The sequence below is a fragment of the Bos indicus x Bos taurus genome, chromosome 1, assembly GCF_003369695.1.
Source record: "Bos indicus x Bos taurus breed Angus x Brahman F1 hybrid chromosome 1, Bos_hybrid_MaternalHap_v2.0, whole genome shotgun sequence".
Lineage (NCBI taxonomy): Eukaryota > Metazoa > Chordata > Mammalia > Artiodactyla > Bovidae > Bos > Bos indicus x Bos taurus.
The window spans coordinates 70,549,796-70,573,632 of NC_040076.1; the positions used below are offsets into that span (position 1 = coordinate 70,549,796).

The following is a 23,837-nucleotide window of genomic DNA, read 5'->3' on the forward strand; positions in this document are numbered from 1 at the left end:
GGGACTTTTCTGCCTTCCCAAAACTGACTCTCTTGACCCTCTACTGGGCTTTTGTTGCTGCTGTTGTTGTTTTACTATCAAGAACTTCATCTAAGCCTCAACAGAGCCCCTAACCCAGGTCCCTTCTGCCTCTCTCCATATCACCATGTATCCAGCTTAGCATAGTGTCATAACCCCTCTGATCCTCAGTTTCCTTATCTGTAACATGAGAATAAAGATAACGTTTACCTTTAATGAACTGAGAAAGTAGCATTGGCATATATACACTATCATGTGTAATGGGAAGCTTCTGTATAACACAGGCAGCCCAGCCTGGTGTTCTGAGGACCTAGAGGGGTGGGATGGGAGAGGGGAGGGATGCTCAAGAGGGAGTGGAGAGATATAACACTGGCTCTCTTTGTTGTACAGCAGAAACCAACACATTGCAAAGCAATTATCCTCCAATTAAAAAAAATTTTAAAGCATTTACCTTATAAGAGTACTTGTAAAGTTTAAATGAGATAAGGAATATGCAGCAATTCCTATACCACCTGTTGCATAAACACTCCACAGGCGTTAGCTACTGTTGCTGTGATTTCATTATTCTATCTGTCATGCAACTGATTCTAAGGAGCACTTAAGTATGTGTGAGGCCCTGTGCTGGAAACTTAGGGGTACTATGTTTGGCCTTAAATAGGTTTAAGGAGAGAGCAAGAGGAGACATCACCAATCAATAAAATAGTTCATAAGCATACTATTTGGCAGGTTTTCAAAATCTGTCAAAATGCCCAGAGATTCCACTCCGTAACTGCCTCTTAAATACTCCCCTCCACCCATTTGCTGCACCTTCAGGGCTGTTTGGCTGGATGAGCCTGTCATCAGGATGCTCTAGGCTGGGCCTCATCTGTATTTCCCAGCTGCCCTCCCTTCTGCACACCCAACCAATAGCACCAATACAGTCAAAGCCTCGTCCCTGACTTCCATCTTCAGGGGGACAGAGCCTGAGTTCCCGCTGGGTTCTGACTGGGAGGGGGTTGCTCAGCAGGGGAGGTTGTGGGGGCGGATCAAGGATTTTGTCTCTAGAGGGCCCTGGGAGTCTCCTCAGGAGGGATGGAGAGTGAAGGTGGACTGGGGTCAAGGGGTGGCCAGAGGCGTTCATGGGAGGGAAGAAGGAAGCACCACACCTACGGGCAAGGAGGAGTCAGGAACCAGGGAACTCAGCCAGCTGAGGGGTTCAAATTCCTCTGAGGTGAACTCTGAGAAAGGAACCTGTGGGCACAGGAGGCCTGAGGAGGGAGAGAGCCAGAGGGGAAGACCCAGCCATTCTGCCAACTCACAGCCAGTCCTGGAAGCTGCAGTCAGCTGAAGCTGCCTCCCCTCAGGGTCCCGACTTGCCTGTCTCTCCTTGGCCCCCAGTGCCTGCCGGGAAGGAAAGCCGGATAGAGCAAGAAGACGATGGAGCCAGACAGGACTCAGATAAGGCTCGATCCCAGGTGAGTGAGGGAGGCAGGCCCCAAGCCAGGAGCCAGTTGCTAAGCAGCAGGGGGCCCTCTCACTCTGGCCTGTCCCTACCTCCCTCTGAGCCCAAGAATGAGACAGGACTGACAATGGTCTGGTCATTCTGGAAGGTCCTCAGAGACACTGGGGAAGGGTGAGTGTATGACCTTCAGAACCTTAGCTTTGGCCCCCAACCAGGTAGAGGAAAATCCCAGAGGTGGAGGGGGCATGAGGGACATGCATAGAGCTCTGACCAGCTGGGGACCCACTCCTGGTGCTAAGGGTCCATTCTTTCTCTGGGACCCTGCTTTTTCTCCCTAGCCAACCCCTGGGCTGCTGCCCCTGTGAAGTGGAGGGAATGGACTGTGGGCTTTTTGAGCACTGCAGCCAGACCTGCAGACTGTCACGTGGGCCTTGAGGGGGAAATGGAGACGCTCTGTGAACCTAGGAGTGTTCGAGGGAGTGTCAAGTTGCTGGAGTCCCTTCTGCTACCCACCCGCCCACCCCCAGTCCCGATATTCTGAACACAGGTTGGTGTCTCTCCAGGTACACGGCAGATCTTCTGGAGATCCTGAAAACCAATTACAGCGTTCCCTCTGCCTGCTTCTCTTATCCTCCCACTGCAGCCCAGCTTTTGAGAGGTAAGTCAGGGACCCTCCCCAGAGGAACTGAAAGAAGGAAAAATGAGCATCCCAAGGAGGAAGTCAAAACAGCTGAGAGGAGCTGAGGGAAGGTGGTCCTGAGCTGGCCAGCATAGAGTGAGTACCTGGGAGGATGGCTGACCCAGTGTCAATCTTGGTAAAAACCTTTTAGGGAACTTCCCTAGTGGTACAGAGGTTATTCAGGGAGTGCAGATTTGATCCCTGGTTAGGGGAGTAAGATCCTACATGCTGGGTAGTACAGTCAAAAATTTTTTAAAATTTGTAAAAGCTGGGGAAAGTAAAACTCTGGAGGAGCCAAAAAGTCAAAAGAAGGGCACGGCTATGTGGCCTGGAGAAAAACCTGCATGTTGGGACTCCCCAGTTCATAAGGGGGACACTGACCTGGAGCATTTTTCAGACCCCAGGGCCACCCAGGGACTCACATGGATGCCCGAAGCCCACAGAATCCCTTTGAGGCCTGCACAACATCCTTCTTAAAAGGAGTCTATACCACTCTGGAGAGTGGTTTTTATGAATAATATTCTTAAAACTTAGGTGAACCTGTAAAAGTATTCGGACAGTGTTGGCCAACTAGCTCCTATTACCGAATTGGTTTTGAAAGTGAAAGGCATAGGCTGGGACTCTGTTTATTCCCTGGACACCTAAAACATGACAATCAAATGACCCTAGCATCTTGATAGCAAACGTGGCTCCCATCCATACTGTATTTTGTTTTCTTACTGCATGATCAGCCACTTCTTAGACGTTGATGAGTAGGAATCTGTGTCTCTATCCTTAATGTTTGTTCCTTCCTGATGTTCTCACCTCAAGGAGGAGACTCTTCCTAAACAGTAGGGCGTGGTCAGGGTGTACTAGGAGGCAGATATGGGCACGTCTCTGTTTCAGATGCTCTGAACTGGAGTGAATACCAACTGCCAGAGGCAGTCCAGGGGTGCCTTGTAGCTGCTCTGTGGTTCATGAAAGTAGGCAGATGCTACATCCGACTCCAGGGATATCTTGTTCAGAGAGTGCAGATGGTGACACAAGTCTTCTCACACACCAGTGTTGTCAACCAGAGGCAACTTTGTCTCACAGGGTACTTTTGGCAATGTCTGGAGGCAATTCCAGTCACCACAAGTAGAGGGTGCTACTGGCATCTAGTGGGGCAGAGGTCAGGGAGTTTGCCCCGGAAACAAAGGAAAGTCCCCACAACCAAGGAATTAGCTGGGGCAAGGGGTCAATAGTGCTGAGATTGAGAAACCCTATCTTACACAGTGAAGATGGATCACACACTGCTGTGCTGCAAACTGTGCAAATAGAAGCACCAAGGATATTCAAAGTAGGTAGATTATTCTGGGTCTGGTAGTCTGGGGAGCTACCTTGTTCCCCCATTGCACTGTTGGAATGAGTAACAGTTGGAAAGTAGGGAGCTGGAGTGGAGAAAGAATGAGTAGGCAGGCTCTCCAGGCACTGGGGAGATTCAAGGTTACTGGTGAGGAAGCAGGGGACAGTTGAGAGGGCTGGGCAGGTAAGGTGGGGCCTGCTGAGTCTCAGGCAGAGGAGTTGTACTTTATCCTGCAGGCAGTAGATGAGGGCTCTGAGATTGGGAGGAGCTGGGTGGTATTTCAGGACCATTAATTAGTAATCAAGATAGACTTTGGGGAGTAAGGGCCTTAAGAAGCAGGGGTATAAATTGGAGGTCAGTGCCCCAGCCTAACAGGAAGGGCAAGAGCCTGTGCCAGGGCAGTGTCAGGGAAAGGAAGGACAGATTGGAAAATACAGGCAATCCAAAGAAAGAGCAGGCAATCTGGTAAATATTTAGACAAGGTAAGTGAAAGAAAAAGAAACTCTAATGATGACTCTGAGAATATGAACAGTGGTGATGACACTGACAGAAATAGAGTCAGGAAGAGGTGCCCATTGGACACGTGGTAAAACCCTTTCCTCCTTCATTTATAAACTCTCTGTGTCTTAAATGCTCTTTAAGAAAGAACTATTCTTGAAGAACTATTGAAACTTTCAATAATTTGTTTTTGAAATGCCTGTAATATGACTGCAATTATAATCCCTAGAGGATTTTCTTATTAATGGACTGACCCAAACTTCTATTTGGGGGGAGTGAAGGGCCAAGAAAAACCAAGACAATTTTGAAAAAGAGTAAGGAGGATATGTGCCCTGCTGCTGCTGCTGCTGCTAAGTCGCTCAGTCGTGTCCGACTCTGTGCGACCCCATAGACGGCAGCCCACCAGGCTCCCCCGTCCCTAGGATTCTCCAGGCAAGAACACTGGAGTGGGTTGCCATTTCCTTCTCCAATGCATGAAAGTGAAAAGTGAAAGTGAAGTCGCTCAGTCGTGTCCAACTCTTATTGACCCCATGGACTGCAGCCTACCAGGCTCCTCCATCCATGGGATTCTCCAGGCAAGAGTACTGGAGTGGGCTGCCATTGCCTTCTCTACCAGATATTAAAGGTTATATAAGACTAGAGTAATTGAAGCAATAATATAATAAACTGCAACCATACAACCTAGACTGGGACTTAAACCCAATGTTTATGGGTTTTTTTTTTTTTTTCTTTTTGGCCATACCACATGGCTTGCAGGATCTTAGACTGGGAGGAATAGAGGAATTCTCCTATACATGCCGAGGAGACACGTCTAAGAATGCTTACAGTAGCATTTGTTTGTCACAAAGAAAATAATAACAACCATGAAAACAATGTTGAGTGGAAAACATTTATATAGATTTTTTTAATGCAAAGCAATATAATTATGTTGAGCATGTACATATGTTGTAAAAAAATTAAAACATACAGGAAAAGATACACACCAACTTCAGAATAGCAGTTAGCCCTGGGAGGAGAAGTGAAGGGAAAAAGACACTTGGAGATATATACAGGGCCTTCAAGTATACCTGTGATGTTTTTTTTTCCTAAGAATAACTTTTGAAGTAAAACTGGTAATATCATAACTCTTCAAAATGGATTATGGATATATTAATGCAGCTCTATTATTCCCTTTATTTTAACAACCTTTATAATTGTAAAATAATTGTAAAAATAATTTTTGACAGACTGTGATGAAATGTTAGGTGGAAAAAGCAGAATGCAAAATTTTACAGTATGATTGCAGTAATACAATATGTATACACTTTAACCAGGATGTTTTTTAAAGCTACTTTTTATTGAGCAAACACTAGCATTGAATCATGCTAAGAGGTTTAATTGGAGGATAATAATCTACCCACGATTATAGAGCAAGAAGTAAATGGAATTTTACTTTGAAGTTGGAGCCTATGCTCTTCACCTCCATGGAAATACGTGCAAAAAGGAGAATAATTTTTGGTTAGGAACTAGCTTGGATTATGGGTAAAACTTTTTTTTCAAAGTTTTAATTTTCTTATATTGTTTTCATTATTTAAAAGAGTAATCTTCATTGTTACAGATGCAATGGGAATTTGCTAGTTGCTCAAGTATAGTTGTATTCAACAGGTCAGTTAGACAAGTATTTCCCAAAGTGTGTTCCTTGGAATAGTAATCCCAAGGAGTACTTCATGAAAACAGAGTCTGTATAAAAATCAGTTCTGTAAAAGCTATATTCTGTAACCTCCTTTGGAAATTAACAATATAAATCAGATTTAAAATTTATACTCTGCAGGAAAGAAACATGTTTAACCTTGTTTAAAGTGTTTCCAAAAATCCTTGAGCTATCAGAAACTTTTGTTTCACAGTATCTGTTAAGATACAGAAAAATAAGATAGAGGAAGATCTTCTAAGGAGATAAATGAGTTTGAGGTAGAGTAGTGGTGTTGCCCTTCCCGCCACCCCCCCGCCCCCACTCCAGTACTCTTGCCTGGCAAATCCCATGGATGGAGGAGCCTGGTAGGCTGCAGTCCATGGGGTCGATAAGAGTCGGACATGACTGAGTGGCTTCACTTTCACTTTTCACTTTCATGCATTGGAGAGGGAAAGGCAACCCACTCCAGTGTTCTTGCCTGGAGAATCCCAGGGACGGGGGAGCCTCGTGGGCTGCCGTCTATGGGGTCGCACAGAGTCGGACACGACTGAAGCGACTTAGCAGCAGCAGCAGTGGTGTTGGCTGTGGATGCTAAGGAAGTTCTCTCTCCTAGCTTCTGCCCTGTGGAAGTGAATGTGAGAGCCTGCAGACACTGCAAGCACGAGAAAGAACAGAGCACAAAAGGCAACAGATACAAGAAACTGCAAAAGCACTTCCATACTGAATAGCTGGAATATGCCTCACCTCCACCTTCACCAACTTAAGCAACTTTTGATGGTTAATATTATTCCACATTTCTTCCCATAGTTATGTGAACACACACCAAGAGTCAGCATGTGTAATGGTGAAGAGAATGGGCTTAGTTAGGATCAGGAACCCTTGGGTTTAAATCCCAGCTCTGTCACTTTCAGGTTGTGTGATCATGGGTGAGGTGCTCAACTCTAAGCCTAGTTTCCTGGAAAAGCATGTAAATGGAGATGACAGTAAGAATCCTCATGTGGTCATTTCTTTCATTGAACAAATAGTCACAGTTACTGTTTCATGCACTTGGAGATAGAACAGAAAACAAGCCTGACAAAGTCCCTGCCTTTGTGGAGTTCACACTACCATCACTCTATGGGGACAAGCAATAAATATGTAAATAACCTCACTGTGAGGGCAACTTGGGAGGGAGAGATAACACCACACTGGACATTCAAGGGTTGCTGACTGAGGGGGGGCATTTGAGCAGAGAGCTCAGTGAGGAGAATAAGCCAGACACGGGGAGCTCAAGGAGAAAAACTGAACAGGCAGCGGCCAAGCACTCTAAGGTCCTGGAGGTAGAAATGGCTCAGGTGGTGGTTAGGCGGCTGAGGGGTGGTCAGATCAAATCAGATCAGTTGCTCAGTCGTGTCCAACTCTTTGAGACCCCATGAATCGAAGCACACCAGGCCTCCCTGTCCATCACCAGCTCCTGGAGTTCACTCAGACTCACGTCCATCGAGTCAGTGATGCCATCTAGCCATCTCATCCTCTGTCGTCCCCTTCTCCTCCTGCCCCCAATCCCTCCCAGCATCAGAGTCTTTTCCAATAAGTCAACTCTTCACATGAGGTGGCCAAAGTACTGGAGTTTCAGCTTTAGCATCATTCCTTCCAAAGAAATCCCAGGGCTGATCTCCTTCAGGATGGACTAGTTGGATCTCCGTGCAGTCCAAGGGACTCTCAAGAGTCTTCTCCAACACCACAGTTCAAAAGCATCAATTCTTCGGCGCTCAGCCTTCTTCACAGTCCAACTCTCACATCCATACATGACCACAGGAAAAACCATAGCCTTGACTAGACGAACTAGGTTGGTCATAACTTTCCTTCCAAGGAGTAAGCGTCTTTTAATTTCATGGCTGCAGTCACCATCTGTAGTGATTTTGGAGCCCAGAAAAATAAAGTCTGACACTGTTTCCACTGTTTCCCCATCTATTTGCCATGAAGTGATGGGACCAGATGCCATGATCTTCGTTTTCTGAATGTTGAGCTTTAAGCCAACTTTTTCTCTCTCTACTTTCACTTTCATCAAGAGGCTTTTGAGTTCCTCTTCACTTTCCTGCCATAAGGGTGGTGTCATCTGCATATCTGAGGTTATTGATATTTCTCCCAGCAATCTTGATTCCAGCTTGTGTTTCTTCCAGTCCAGCGTTTCTCATGATGTACTCTGCATATAAGTTAAATAAACAGGGTGACAACTGAGGGGTGGTAGGGAAATCCTAAACCTCAATAAACAGAAGAGGTGAGATGCAATGGTCGAGTCTGGAACACAGGGTGTAGGAGAGGATGAGGGATCAGTATCGGAGACCCAGGGTCTCCAGGAGAGGAGCCAGAACTGTGGTTACTGGAGTCAAGCGGGATGGGAGAGATTTTCAAGGAGGAGGGAATAGTCAAGGACAGTGAAGATTGAGAAAGGCTTTGACATGATGGCTTCTGGAGGGGCTGTTTCCACTCTCAGCTCTCAGTGAGCTGATGAGGACGAGAGTCAAGCAGGGGCTGGGGGAGTCCCTCAAGGAGGGACCTCCATCGATATTCCCCTTCCCAACAAAGGACATTGGTTTTTAGAAATCTACTGAATTAAATTTGCTTTCTGCCTATCTGGACTTTATATTTTGTCTGTTTTTTTTTTAACTAAACATTTCCATTGTAAAAAATAATTCAGTAAAGTCAATATGAAAATAGAGAAAAGTATGAAGAAGAAAGTCGCGTATGGTCCCACCACTCAAGACCAGCACTGCAAGTATCATAGTACAAGCTCTGTTTTCTGTGCTTTTATTTAACAGTAGTGGAAATCCTACTATGCTACAATTTTATATACTGTTTTTATAAGCATGACATCATATGAATTTTTTCACATTATTACATATTTGGCAAAGTATGTCTTTAAAAAAACTTATTTGTTGTAAAATGTATATTTGTTATAGAATAATTGGAAAAGAAAGAAGACAAAGACCACCCACAGTCTCATCACCCAAAGATGGCATTGCTCATTTATTCCTAGGCAATCATTTTTAATGTTTTTATCTTAACCCACATGAACATAGTATAAAATTTTAAATAGTACAAAAGGGCTACTAATGAAAATTAACACTCCCCTGCCCTATTTATTCTCATTTTTAATCTTCATCCTACTTTTTTAGCTGATGATTTTTTAATAGTTACCTTCAAATTACCATTATTTCATGTGGTATCAGTTTTGTATATTATCTGTGGCTGCCTCTGTAATACATAAAGATTTAACTCACTTAGTACCAAACTTCTACTCATTCCACATGGTTTCATCATTATTTTTAGTTGGTTATCTTTATAGCTGTATATACTATACCTATAGTTTATTTCTTATTTTGCCAACTGCGGATAGTACTTCTTCATTTTCCATTTTGTATGATAAAGATATTAGGGCCCCACTCTTTCCTTCAACTCTTTTCTATCCTTCTCTTCAGCCAAATCCTTTACATAGCTATAGTTTTACTATACTATTTATTTTTATTTCTTTCTGGTCACACCATGTGGCTTTTGGGATCTCAGTTCCCTACCCAGGGATCAAACCCTGGCTGCCAGGAGTGAACATACCAGGTCCTAACCACCAGCTGCTGCTGCTGCTGCTAAGTCGCTTCAGTTGTGTCCGACTCTGTGCGACCCCAGAGACAGTAGCCCACCAGGCTCCCCCGTCCCTGGGATTCTCCAGGCAAGAACACTGGAGTGGGTTGCCATTTCCTTCTCCAATGCATGAAAGTGAAGAGTGAAAGTGAAGTCGCTCAGTCATGTCCGACTCTTAGCGACCCCATGGACTGCAGCCTACCAGGCTCCTCCATCCATGGGATTTTCCAGGCAAGAGTAATGAAGTGGGTTGCCATTGCCTTCTCCACCTAACCACCAGAGAGCCAGGGAATTTCCTGTGGTAATTTTGCTTTCTGTTTTGTTCATATTAAGGTTTGTTTGTTTCAGTTATAAATTATGTTCAGTAAAGGGCAATGATTTTATGTATATAATTTGATGGATTTTTACCCAAGTGTGCATCTGTGAAATCACCACTTTACTGCTTATACTTTTTTTTTAACATTCAGAAGTTTAAACTCTTTGTATCAAATTTGACCATCCTTCTCTTTGTGATTTCTTGGATTACACCTAAGCTTAGGAAGGTCTTCCCTCAAGTTTTGATGAAAATACAAATCTCTCTTTTTTTCCCTTCTCTCAATTTTCCCTGTTTTATTTTAAAATATATACCGCTTTTTTAAAATCTCTTTTTTAAAACACTTTTTTTTGTTGTATTGAGGTATAGCCGATTAACAATGTTGTGATAATTTCAAGTGAACAGAGAGAGGACTCAGCCATACATACATATGAATCCATTCTCCCCGAAGCCCCTACCCGCTCCCATCCAGGCTGGCACATAATATTGAACAAAGTTCCATTGGCTATACAGTAGATCATTGTTGTTTATTAAAGATTTATCTTTTTAATCTATCTGGAATTATTTTGATACATGGAAGGCTTTATGTGTATATCATGATAAAACCAGAGCAACTGTTTTAAACCCACATTTTTATTGTATAAGGATAAAATTGTGTCAGAAAAAAGATCCTCTGTTATGTTTATATCTTTAAAATTTCAAGGAAGGGAGGTAGTCTTTTTTTAATTAAGGATTGCAGCCAGGTGGATTTTTGCTTGTTTTATTTTGTTAATGTTTAAAACCTGCCAGGCCTACTAGAGCAATATCTGTAGAGGTAATTGAGAATGAGGCAACAGAACTAAACAGCAACACTAAGCCAGTAATTTGGTCACACAGTGGGCTGCATCCTAATTAAGTGGAAGCAGGTGGAGACAGGAATGGGGAGGAGGGAAGAACAACACAATCCTATCTTTTGAGGCCTGTAACAGAAAGGAAAAGCTTACCACTGACTTCAGAAGTGTAGGCTGGCAGATTGTCCAAGGACTGCCTTCCCTGCAGCAGGTCCTCTGGATTAATCACAGACCTAACTGTGGTCAGAGATAAAGGGCCTCTTGGAGAAAGCAAACAAAAAGAAAAACATGTACCTTGAAATAAGAACAACCAGGATCAAAGTTCAGTTCAGTTCAGTCGCTCAGTCGTGTCCAACTCCATGGACTGCGACCCCATGAACTGCAGCACACCAGGCTTCCCTGTCCGTCACCAGCTCCCGGAGCTTACTCAAACTCATGTCCGTCGAGTTAGTGATGCCATCCAACCATCCCATCCTCTGTCGTCCCTTTCTTCTCCCATCTTAAACCTTTCCCAGCATCTGAGTCTTCAAATGAGTCAGTTCTTTGCATCAGGTAGCCAAAGTATTGGAGTTTCAGCTTCAGCATCAGTCTTTCCAATGAACATTCAGGACTGATTTCCTTTAGGATGGACTGGTTGGATCTCCTTGCAGTCCAAGGGACTCTCAAGAGTCTTCTCCAACACCACAGTTCAAAAGCATCAAAGTAGTTTTTGAGAAATTCACCTTTGTCCTGGTTGCTCCTTGTGATGTCACCAAGTATGACTGACCCAGATGACAACTCAAGTCTTCACTGGGATGTGGTCTCCTTCTTCCTTGTTTTGGTGTCAGCAGCTCTGAGCTGCCCTCAGTCACCAAAACATAGGGCAGACCAGCCAATATCCTCTCATTGTTCAGTCACCCAGTCATGTCAGACTCTTTGCGACCCCATGGACTGCAGCATGCCAGGCCTCCCTGTCCCTCACCATCTCCTGGAGTTTGTCCAAGTTCATGTCCACTGCATCAGTGATACCATCCAGCCATCTCGTCCTCTGTCACCCTTTTCTTCTGCCTTCAATCTTTCCCAGCTTCAGGGTCTCTTCCAATGAGTCAGCTGATTGCATCAGGTGACCAAAGTATTTGAGTTTCAACATCAATCCTTCCAATAAGTATTCAGGGTTGATTTCCTTTACTCCCAATGCAATACGACAGTGGCTGGACTCTGCCAGTCTTCCCCTTCTTCTTCTGTCATCTAGCCAGTTGGGAGACTAAAAGCAAAGAGTCTGCCAAGGAGGGAAGAGACTTAGATAAATGAGGGTCCAGGCTTAGTCACTGAGGATATGGAACTAACTTTGTTTAAAACATTGTTGCACTAATTAGAACATGCTCAGAAACAAATATTGTGACTATATTAGTGTTTTCCTGTTAGCAAGGGTGAGGCCAGAGGAGCTTCATTGGTGGTGTTAAAATGTTTGTTATCTTCTATTATCATGTGAGCTTGTTTAAAATGTAGATTACATCCCAGATGTATGGGAACAACATCTATGTAGCAGGGAGTATAGGGAGTGGGGGTCTGGACAGCTACTTATTAACAACTCCTCAAATGATTTCAATAAATACTAAAGACAGCTACTGGATTACATTTAATGTGAGAATAAGTGTACTTGGGGCCAGCATAGGTCAAATATCCTTGGAGTCTTTACTTGGGTCCACTTCTTTTGTTAAAGTCCTGTTGTGTGTCCTAGTAAAGTGATAAAATTTTTGAAATCAAATTTAAACATCTCTAGGCTCCAAAATCACTGCAGATGGTGACTGCAGCCATGAAATTAAAAGACGCTTACTCCTTGGAAGGAAAGTTATGACCAACCTTGACAGCATATTGAAAAGCAGAGACATTACTTTGCCAACAAAGGTCCATCTAGTCAAGGCTATGGTTTTTCCAGTGGTCATGTATGGATGTGAGAGTTGGACTGTGAAGAAAGCTGAGCACTGAAGAATTGATGCTTTGAACTGTGGTGTTGGAGAAGACTCTTGAGAGTCCCTTGGACTGCAAGGAGATCCAACCAGTCCATTCTAAAGGAGATCAACCCTGGGATTTCTTTGGAAGGAATGATGCTAAAGCTGAAACTCCAGTACTTTGGCCACCTCATGTGAAGAGTTGACTCATTGGAAAAGACTCTGATGCTGGGAGGGAGTGGGGACAGTAGGAAAAGGGGATGACAGAGGATGAGATGGCTGGATGGCATCACAGACTCAATGGACGTGAGTTTGAGTGAACTCCGGGAGATGGTGATGGACAGGGAGGCCTGGCGTGCTGCGATTCATGGGGTCGCAAAGAGTCAGACACGACTGAGCGACTGAACTGAATTGAACTGAAGTATATCAAGTTCATACTGTTCATGGGGTTCTCAAGGCAAGAATACTGGTTTGCCATTGCCTTCTCCATTGGAAGGACCGGTGCCGAACTGAAACTCAATACTTTGGCCACCTGATGCGAAGAGCTGACTCATTTGAAAAGACCCTGATGCTGGGAAAGATTGAAGGCAGGAGGAGAAGGGGATGACAGAGGATGAGATGATTGGATGGCATCACCAACTCAATGGACATGAGTCTGAGCGAGCTTCGAGAGTTGGTGATGGACAGGGAAGCCTGGTATGCTGCAGTCCATGGGGTCACAAAGAGTTGGACACGACTGAGCGACTTAAGTATATCAGTATATATTCTGATGTATATCAGAAGTATATATTTTGCTTTAATTATAATGTTAACTGGTCCCTGTCTGCTAGTATAACCCCTGACACTGAGAAAAGTGAATAGGCCCTGTTGACCTCCGAACTTAGAATTTTTGTTATGTACAAACTTGTTAGGTGTCTATATCCTGATTCAAGTAAGCCTTACCATACTTAGATTGATCTGGTCTAGTCTCCCATGCATGCAGAAGAATGACTATTTCCTAGTCACATGTTGGAAATTCTAGGTCTAAGAAAAAGCCCATCTTCTGCATGATAGGAAGCCTAGACCAGGTAATTCTAGATGTGGTAAAGCAATTAGATGCATGTGAGGAAGCCCACATCTTCTGCTCCTCAGCCCTGGTCTTCAGCTCACTGGAGCCTGTCCTCTCTTTCCATTCTAGCATTGGGCCCTGTGGATATTTCCCTCATGGTCATCATGACCTTGTTTGTCCTGGGCTCAATAGCCATCTTCCTGGAGGCTGCTGTCTACCTGCACAAGAACACCCGCTGCCCTATCAAGAGGAAGACCCTGATCTGGTGCAGCTCTTCACCCACGGTGAGGGTCCTGCAGCTGCCTTTGGGGAGGGGCTGAAGAGGAAGATTCCTTTCAACTCAATAATTCAAGTTGCCTTCCTCTACTACTTTAGGGTGGGGGTTTTAGTCTGCTATCTGCAGTCAGGATCCCATGCTTAGAAGGTCACAGGCAGTGAGATGGAGTGTTTGAAATCTTAGAGCCACAGAAACAGCTCTAAGAACAGCTGAAGAACTGTCTGAGCCCACCAGCTATCCCACTCACTACTCCCCTGCTACTGTGTTGCTTTAAAATAAGCTTGTTTCCTGCACAGACCAGCAGTGGTTCCTCAGAGGGTAGGAGGAGAGTAATTTTTTCCCATGGGGTCATGTTCACTCTACCCTTACACTGTAAGTCCTTCTAACTCACTCTTACAGCCATTTGATAGCTCTTTGGCATGCTCGCAGGCCACATGATGGGGTTTCTCTTTCCGTGTGGTGAGCTCTGTGTCTGTTTTGGGTGAAGAACAAAGCCCTTGAGGTCCTTTTCTGCCAGATGACACCTGCCTGGGCCATCTCAAGACATCAGAGGTGCTCTAATAACATGGGATATTGAAAAGGAAGGGTTGGATCTTGATCTACGTACTCTTAAAGATGAATTGACCTATTCCTACTCCAGTGACATATGTTGAGAGATAGTCTTCAAAAGAGCCTCTGACTCAAGGTGACTTGCTGTCTCTAACACTAGACAAGGAATAAACTGACAGCTGAATTTAAAAAATATTTTAATTAGTTGATTTAACTAGCTCTTTTTCCAACTGGTCACTTTTTTTTTTAATATTTATTTGGCTGTGCCAAGTGTTAGTGGGATCTAGTTCCCTGAGCAGGGAACGAACCCAGGCCACTTGCACTGGGAGCTCAGAGTCTTGGCCACTGGACCACGAGGAAAGTCCCCAGTTAGTCACTTTTAAGTAATGGTGCCTCAGCTGTTTAGCTTTTGCTTCCTTGAGCCCTTGCCACAAAAGGTGAGCATGCAGTCTCCTTCCTTACCCTAACCAGCTCCTGGTTCTTCTCCAAGCAGATAGTGTCTGCATTCTCCTGCTTTGGTCTCTGGATTCCTCGTGCCCTGACACTCGTGGAAATGGCCATAACTACGTGAGTGTCCTGCCCTGCCCCCAGCTGAACTTGATACCCCTCTGAGGTCCCCCTTCTGCTCCTCTCAACCCTGGGAATTCAGAGTTTGTGTCTTTTTTTTTTTTTTAATCCCCTGTCCCTTCCATAAGTCCATGCAAACAAACTGATCACAAATCAGGCCCTTTCCAACTTGTCTCTTGAACTTCTAGTGCATCTCAGGCATCATTTTGTTCTCACAGCCTGCCCTCTTCCACCTGTCCTCTCTCAGTTCTCAAAATGCCTAGACCCTACCTGACCCCTTCAGGAAGCCCCCGTCTCCCTGTCCTTTTGCAGTCTGTTTTTCTTTGGCAGCAGGTGGTATCCCGCCAGCTGCTGCCACCTCCCTTCTGTGTGCTCTTAGGCCCACCTCCCGCCTCTCCCCAACTCCAGGTTTTACTCGATGTGCTTTTACCTGCTGATGCAGGCCATGGTGGAAGGCTTTGGTGGGAAGGAGGCGGTGTTGAGGACACTGAAGGACACCCCGGTGATGATCCATACAGGCCCCTGCTGCTGCTGTTGCCCCTGCTGCCCCCGAATCAAGATCACCAGGTGAGGCGGGAGGGAGAGGCTGCCTGGAGAGCAGACTGGCCTCTTCTGCACTCTCTCAAGAGCCTCTGCTGGCTCTCTCAGTCCTGCTTCAAGCCTCATGGAATTTGGCTTGTATGGAACAAAGCCAGTGATGAAAGGGTGGGCATCCCACAGCCAGGACCCACACACTGGGCACCCAAACAGGGGTAGGAGGAACAGAGGAAGGAGAACTCCAGAGTTCCCATCACTTACGCTCACTGTCCCCTACAAACTTTATCACAGAGAACAAACTGCACTTTGGACTATTTACTTTCCCCTTCCATCCGTTTCAGTTAATGAGGTTGGGGTCAATCCTCAGATAGTTCTTGCTCAAAAGGCATCATTCTGGTCTGAGGGTGAGTGGGAGGCAATAAAGATGGTTCCCAATGCTCTTCCTAAGTCCCCACCCACTTGACTATGTTGGTGTCTATGATGGTGGCCAAGCCTTGCCAGGAACCCAATGAGAGAGCTGGAAGTTCTGGTTGGGGTGGGTGATTTGTAGGCCTATGTTCCTAATCCTCTTCCTACTTCAGGAAGAGACTTCAGCTGCTGCTGTTGGGCCCCATCCAGTACGCCTTCTTCAAGATATCATTGACCCTGGTGGGCCTGTTTCTCATCCCTGATGGCATCTTTGACCCATCAGACGTAAGTCCAGAGTAAGGGGCAGCAGAGGCCAAGATGAGTTTAATTCCTTTGAGCTCTAGAAGGAATAGCTGGAACCAGTATCCCCTGATTCAGGGCCCCAGGGTTGGGATGGCCCCAGGGTTGGGATAGCCCCAGGTACAGGGCGACTGTGGAAAAGCAGAGGCTCAGGGACTCTAACAGGGAGAGAAGAAGCTTTTTTATTTCCCCCACCATTGGGAGAAGGGAAAAAAAAGGAGAAAGGGGCTTGCTTCCTCACTGACTGCTTTCTGGCCTGCCACCAGATTTCTGAGGGGAGCACAGCTCTATGGATCAACACTTTCCTCGGTGTGTCCACCCTGTCGGCTCTGTGGACCATAGGCATCATTTTTCGTCAAGCCAGGCTGCACCTGGGCGAGCAGAACATAGGAGCCAAATTTGTTCTGTTCCAGGTAACTATACCCTGGGAGAGAAAAGATGGTTAATAATGAGCCACAAATTGTAGGGGTTAGAAGCTGAGACTAATAAAGGCTAGAAGTGGGTCTGGGAATCTTCTTAAGACTTAGGTTTCCTGTGAGATTTGGGAAAGAATCCCTGCCCTTCCCCAGTTGTTGCTTTTCTGTGCTGTAAGTTTCCTAAGGTTGCTGGAGCAAAATAGCACAAAGCGGGTGGCTTAAAACAGAAATGCATTGCCTCACAGTTCTAGAGGTTGGAAGTCCAAAACCAAGCTGTCAGCGGCCCACATGCCCACTGAACACTGTTGGGGCGAACCCTTCCTTGACTATTCCTGGCTTCTGATTGTTTGCAGCAATCTTTGGCATCCTTGGCTTATCACAAGGCATTCTCCCCTTATGTGTCTGTGTCTCTTTTTCTGATAAGGACGTCGGTCATATTGGAATAAGGACCCACCCTACTTCAGTATGACCTCGTCTTAACTAATTACATCTAATCAGTTACCAAGACAATGATGGTCACATTCTGAGGTCCTGGGGGTGAGGACTTCAATGCATCTTTTAGGGGGACACAATGACGCCCATAACACATGAATTTTTAAACCTTAAATTCTTATACCTTTGCTGTTTTCTTTTCTTCACTACCCATTAATTCTAAAAATCTTGCAATTCATCACCACTAGAAATATCAGCAATGGCAACCCACTCCAGTACTCTTGTCTGGAAAATCCCATGGATGGAGGAGCCTGGTAGGCTGCAGTCCATGGGGTCGCTAAGAGTCGGGCACGACTGAGCAACTTCGCTTTCACTTTTCACTTTCATGCATTGGAGAAGGAAATGGCAACCCACTCCAGTATTCTGGAGTGGGATTCTGGAGAATCCCAGGGACAGAGGAGCCTAGTGGGCTGCCGTCTATGGGGTATCACAGAGTCGGACACGACTGAAGCGACTTAGCAGCAGTAGCAGAAACATCAGCATTATCACAGTTACAACTATATATGACCAGTACTACATATTAGGCGCTTTTCATACATTAATTACATTTAAGTTCACTATAATCTTCAGAATCATTGTTTTTTCTATTTTACAAATGATAAACTGAGGTGTTTTGGGGTTTGCTCAAAGGTACATAAGGGATGGGACTGGAATTTAAACATACAACTATCTACTCCCAAACCCACATCTCTTCTCATCTGACTCTGCATCATCACCTCTTCCCTGAGAATTTTCCCAAAGGCACATTTGTTCACTTTTTACACTTTCCATTCTCTAAGCCCAGAGATAACCTTTCCACCAAATGCAATGACTTCTAGCTCCATATTGTTTCTCTTCTCTCTCCATTCTTTCTGTCTTCTTGCTGGGCCCTTCTCCTATTCCCAAGGCATAGTGATTCCTTTATAGTTAACAGATTGATTTCACATAAATTCTCATTTGACCTAAGCAGGTGCTGCTTACAGGCACATGGCAGGCAGAAGTGGAGGGTCTATAGGAAGAAAGAGGACAGAAGAGCCTACCACGGAGTAAGGGACTGACAGGGCACAAAAAGGATCTAGGCTACAGAAGCACTTAGAGGTCAGGCCACAGAATAAAAGCCTTGTGATTAATTAACCTGCCCATGATTATTGGAGGGAACCCTGGACAAGCCAAGTCTACCCTGAGAAGCTGTGCATCAGAAAAGTGTACTCAGAGAGGGCAAGCACTAAGACACATTTCAAACACAGCAGTGGGCCGGCCAGCCTGTGCCAGGGATGCTGAGCCCCCATCCTCACTCCTCTTTTCTGTTCTGCAGGCACTCCTTATTCTGTCTGCTCTGCAGCCATCCATCTTCTCAGTCTTGGCCAGTGGCGGGCAGATTGCTTGTTCACCTCCCTTTTCTTCTAAAATCAGATCTCAAGGTAAGCACATGGGGTTTCCTAGTCTATTCCAGGATGGGCAGGAGGGGGAGGTCCGAGAAGAGAGGATCTTAGATTGGAAGTAGGGCTAACCACTCTCAGAATATTCAGTGTTCTGCTTAGAGTATTGAGAAAGAGACCTCCAAGAAATCTAGCAGAGGCTCTGAGTCTATGACCTCTCTGATCACACAGACAGCTGCAATCCCGCAGCTTGAGGCCCAGCCCTGATGATCAACCCAGGAAGCCATGGGTTCAATCCTCAGCTCCTGAAAGAGGAATAGGTGTGGTTAGGAAGCAGAGGGTCATGATGATAAAACATGCAAAAGAAATGTTTAATGCTAGCCTCAAAGTTCAGGAGGTAGAGAGCCAAGTTCTGGTTCTGGCTCTATTGTCAACTTGCCATGTTACTTGTGACAACTTAATATCTCTAGGTCCTGGTTTGAGGATAAATTAAGAGAAACTGCTGTCCAACTCATATGCCAGGGCTGCTATGGGATACCACCTCTGTTAAGTTAGAATAACCTATATTTTGTCCCATGCTGCAGTGATGAACTGCCACCTCCTCATCCTCGAGAGTTTTCTGATCACTGTGCTGACACGAATATACTACCGAAGGAAAGATGACAAGCTTGGATATGAACCTTTCTCTTCTCCAGACCAGGATCTGAACCTCAAAGCCTGAGGTGAATGGCTTGGACAATGAAAGAGACACTGTATTCATTAGATGGGCACAGATTTCTTTACTGTTCTTCAACCTTGACCAAATGGGGATTGAGTCTATTGTCAGCGCAAGCTGGCAAATGATGTGTGCTTGACTGTAGAGATGAATCAGAACTATGCGATAGGATGAAATTGTTTTGGATCTTGCCTGAGGAAGGTATTTTAAGCTTAATAAACAGGATGGAGTTTGATTTTCTACAATTGGGCATATTGCCTCCGTGGGTGCCACTATTAGCCCATCAAGATTGTATATTAAAAGGTTACTCTGAGCTTTCCCAAAGCAAATGAAAGCGGGAAGAGTGTATGATAGTTTTCTTGGTATAATAACAGGAATAGAACTCAGCCAGGCAAAACAGTAGGATCCCAAAGTCTCAAAGAAACAAGGCTTCTGAAGAACAGATGGAAGGTGTTTTCTTCCCTTACAGATGTGTCAGTAGGGCGCTGATGACATTAGACCTGGGAGATCTAGATCAGCCTCCCTTTGTGGGCCAATGGCTTTTTGAGTCTTCTGTACCAAGCTGCAAAAGGAATTGCAATGATATGGGCATGCAATGATTCTGAGGAGACAAATTAGGATGCAAAAGTAAAGGAACTGATCATACAGGTAAAAGTCTCAAATACATAAAATATATAATACACATGTATACCAAGTCAAAACATATAAAATGAAACATTAGGTAAAATCACTTTGCCTTTATTTGGCTAATGACAAAAGCCAAAATAACTGAACAATAACAATTTAATAACACTCAGACAGGAAAAAAAAATACTCAACACCGATTAAGGAAAACGTCCTTGTGGACACCAGCACTGGTGATGGGGCCAACGTTTACACCAAGGCCAGTATTTCTTTCCAACACTCTTCTCAGGATCCACAATACAAAACAACTCAACCAATCAAATCTTTGTGTTCAAAACAGTCAGTGTCTCCCTAAGAATAGTGGGAAAGCCCACTTGAAAGCTAAGAAAACAGAACTGCAGTCATTTTAATGTTAAACCAACTACTTTTGTTTTCTACCCCAATCTAAGTACTAACATCAAACTTTGGCAGACAGAGTATCTTTCTTCTTTCTTTTAAAGAAAATTAACATTTAATAGTATAATCCCCAAAACATGTTCTACTTATTTGCAAAAATAATAGCTAGGGACCAATCTTTATCCCATGACAATCTATTCCATGAGAGAAAACAAGAACAATCATTGTATGACCTTGAAAAATATAACTTTAAAAATACTTATATTGATAAGCTTGAAAAAAATACCATTAGTTAAAAACATTGTTAAGGGAGCTTTTCTCCTACCTGCATTGGTTCAACTTCTGGTGATAGTTTGCTGACAGAACATGTAAAGGCTATGGCTTTTAGGAAATTAAACAAAAGCAGCAAAATAGACTTGATTTGGAAAGATTTTAGATATAGGGTTTGAAACAGGATTAATAAGGCAATGAGCTCCAGAAAGACAAAAGCTGCCCATAAGTCAAGAAAGAATAAAAAACACTGTGAAGAATCATTGTGGATGGAATATTCAAAGACTTCCTGGACAGCTGTGTGGTCACAAATAAGAAAAATGTAACTCAGGTGCTGCCTGCGATGTTATCAGTGATCAGAAAAGGTCAAAAGCTCTCTTGACCTCCCTCAAATTTTTTCTCTTATTCGGGACTTTCGACCTCTTCACATCCCCAACCTTCTTACCCAAGCCTCATCAAAATAATGGTCTTTGGCTCTAGTGATCAGAAGCAGCTGGAGCAGTACAAATGACCCATTTCTACTCCTCTAAAATTTCAACCTCTACCCTTCAGTGCTGTGGAGTCTAGTGTATGAAAAAAAACAAACTTTCTGCCCAGCTCATCTCAAGGTAACTGATGAAATGGCACATCCTCACCACTGGCTACAAGGCTTCTGTCTCCCTTCTCCATCTGTTACAGAGAGAGGCTATAAGGCCAACCAACTTCTAAGGCTCTCCCATTTCTGCCACATTTGGCCTATTCAGGCTGACAGCTTTGCTTGTGCAATTTAGGGTTTAAGTAATATTAAAATTAATGTTAAAAATTAATATTAACAACACTAATATTTAAAGATTTACAGATCACACACACGGTTGTGGAATGCGAATCTCTAACCTCATTTAATTAGGCACAAATGATCAAATAATGCATCATCCCAACAACTTCCTCCACCCACCCACCGTTGTCCAGCACATAGGATCACATTTATTCCAAAGTACCTAGCATGCCATGCCATAAAGTTTTTTGCTTTCAGTCAAAATTTCACGGAGATATACTGTGTTAGGAGACTGAGGCCACAGAGGCTCACCAGAAGGGGTGAGAGTTTTCCGACAACACGTGCACATGCCAGTGCTAGCAGTCTCATGGAGCTTGTTGGCCTAGACGTCATACTCCAAGGACAGGATGTGCCCAAAGCAGCCCATCTACAGAGCAGAGAAGGCAGGCCAAACATTTGGGACCCAGACAATACCTGTGAGGAGTGACTGCAGGGAGGAAAATCACATTTGGATTGCCTCCCTTTCCAAATATACTTGGACATGTATTTTGAGAGAAAATGTAGGTGGGTTTCAGTGGTGATTTCACCATTTTTCTATCAACAGAAATGGGCAGAATTCCCAAAAAGGGAAGACTGAAGCAGAAAAGTTAAAATATATGATCCTACAAAGCTGGTATTGTAGGAAAACATTAACTTCAACAGTTTCAAAAAAAGGATTTCAAGCCAAAGCCTGTGTAAACTAGATTTGATAGTAAAAATAGCACTTCATGAGAAGAGTTAGAAATGTAATTTTCATGGGCCATCAGGACAGCAAGAGGTTCACTCTGTTTATTCCTCTACTCTGCTGCATTCTGCTTCTCTGGATGATCTGAGTTTTAAGAACCTAGGTAGTCCTGCTGTGCAGGCAGGCAGTAACTCTAGCCACTGGCCCTCAGGCATAAGAGCAAGTTTTACCAGAAAGTGTTCAGGAAAGGGATTATGAGATGCTCACAACCTTAGCAGAGGGGCAAAGATAAAATGTGGTTTTCTCAGCTGAAAACACTAAAACTCCACCCCCACAAGGGGTATTTATGAGTGATGAGATGGCCCTGGACAGAAGCAAATTTCCCCTGAACCTTATGATATGATAAGGATTAGGATTATGATAGATAATGATCTGCTAGGTCATGTGCTGTAGGATGCTACAAGCTGAAAAGGAGCTCATGTTCAACAGCAAGTGCTTAAGCTTCAGCATTCTCTGATGTGAAATTTAAGTGGTGAATCCCCTGGGCAACGTAAAAGGGAGATGGGGGCAGGCAGAGGGAGAGGGAGGGAATCTACCACACTCTTATAATGTGAGCCACTGGAGACTTGCTAGAGGGGCAGTGATGTGAGTCCCTGCCAGATGCCAACTCCCTGGGGAAAAGAAACACCTCATGGAGCACTGGTTCCAGTCAAGGATACTATTACAAGGGGAAGAGGTCAAGATAGGGCTTTAAAAAGGGGTGTGTTTCCTTATGCTTTTGCACCTATGTTCTCTGCAAACCTCTCTCAATATTCAATATGGTTATGAGCAACATGGATTAACAGATCATGTTGAAACTACAGACATTTACAAAGTATCCTTTGTAAAAAGCTAGGAAATGAGTATTAAGACAGGAGTAGTAGGGCTAGGGACTTACTCCCAGAGGAAAATTAAACTGACTTTGTATAGGTTTGAGTATTGTCCAACTCCCCTCCTCAATCAGAGTAAACCTGAAAGTGTTCCTCCCTTTAAAGGCAGGAAGAATTTAAAGATTACAAAAAAGAGATTGACAAGAGCTCCCAAATAACTGGGCAACAGAATTTTCTGAGAGATGAACACAGCATAGAAACCGCAGCTGATGCCATGTGGTCTGGTTCCATCCCCATCAGTGTCTTCATGGACCCCATTGGGTCCAACAAGAAACTCCTCAGGGAGTAAGAAAAGTCAGACTCAGATCTCCTTCTTCCCACAGCCACACAGACACACGTGCCAGCAGTATACATTGGGGATTTGTGGCCGTTACTCAGCTTTTAGCTTTTTAAAAAAAGGAAACCAAGATTATGGTATTTCCCCTCCAAATCGCCCATCAGCATGGCTCACTGCCTGAAGGAGTTGGCAAGACAGTTTGCCTGAGAATAGAAGGCAAACACTACGGTGTATCAAGAAGAAAAGGCCTCTGGGTATTACACCACTTCCTTCTGCCCACTCCTCGGGGGCAAAAAATTAGTTCTACTTACTACGTTTGAAAGACTAATTTTTAAAAAATTAATAAAAATGACAATTTCCCTGTCAAGAGCACATGAACATAAACAGTAAAGCAAAGTCCATGGGGAGGGGATATGAATGCAGAACAGGCTTCTAAGATGTAGTTAGCCTCCTTCTTGGTGGGGATGGGTGATGTCTCTCCGAGGACAGGCTGTCTGGTCCCCCCATCCTAAGTCCTCTTGCCCCAACTGTCTTTCCTTTGTAGCTGTCCTTAGGATTAGTGTTGGGATCACAATCTGGAATTCAACAGAGAGCTTCTGAAGGTTGGGACAGAGGGAGGGGAGGAGAAAGGAGAGATGAAAATTTAGTCTTCTTCATCCTCACTGATATCATAGGCTGCAGACTTGTGTCTGGAGAGGTTTGTTGGGGAGGAAGGCGGGGAAGTCTTGCCAGAGAAGGGCCACCGGAAAGAGGGAGAGGGGGAACGTTCACGAGTGGGGCTGTTGCTGGGACTCTGCCTTGGACTGATGGCCTGCAGCATCCGGCCTTTCCCCTCTTTCAGCATATGTTTCTGGGGAGACCAAAAGGAAGAGTTA

General features: G+C 44.5%; 2 protein-coding genes across 3 annotated transcripts in view; one reads left to right on the top strand and one right to left on the bottom strand.

Moving 5' to 3' along the window:
• Positions 1-1,223: 1,223 nt before the first annotated feature.
• On the top strand, positions 1,224-19,789 carry SLC51A (solute carrier family 51 alpha subunit). Its single transcript, XM_027537219.1, has 9 exons — positions 1,224-1,472; positions 2,023-2,117; positions 13,499-13,653; positions 14,689-14,762; positions 15,171-15,329; positions 15,881-15,992; positions 16,274-16,420; positions 18,210-18,315; positions 18,858-19,789. Exons 1-9 carry the CDS (start codon positions 1,435-1,437, stop codon positions 18,992-18,994), a joined length of 1,023 nt encoding a protein of 340 aa, XP_027393020.1. The 5' UTR covers positions 1,224-1,434; the 3' UTR covers positions 18,995-19,789.
• PCYT1A (phosphate cytidylyltransferase 1, choline, alpha) overlaps positions 19,706-23,837 on the bottom strand; it is a 49,476-nt gene continuing 45,344 nt past the window's right edge. For both annotated transcript variants that reach the window (XM_027537205.1, XM_027537195.1), the window contains exon 9: positions 19,706-23,812. In XM_027537205.1, the coding sequence (XP_027393006.1) occupies positions 23,606-23,812 (207 nt within the window). In that variant the 3' untranslated portion in view covers positions 19,706-23,605. The remainder of the gene's footprint in view (positions 23,813-23,837) is intronic.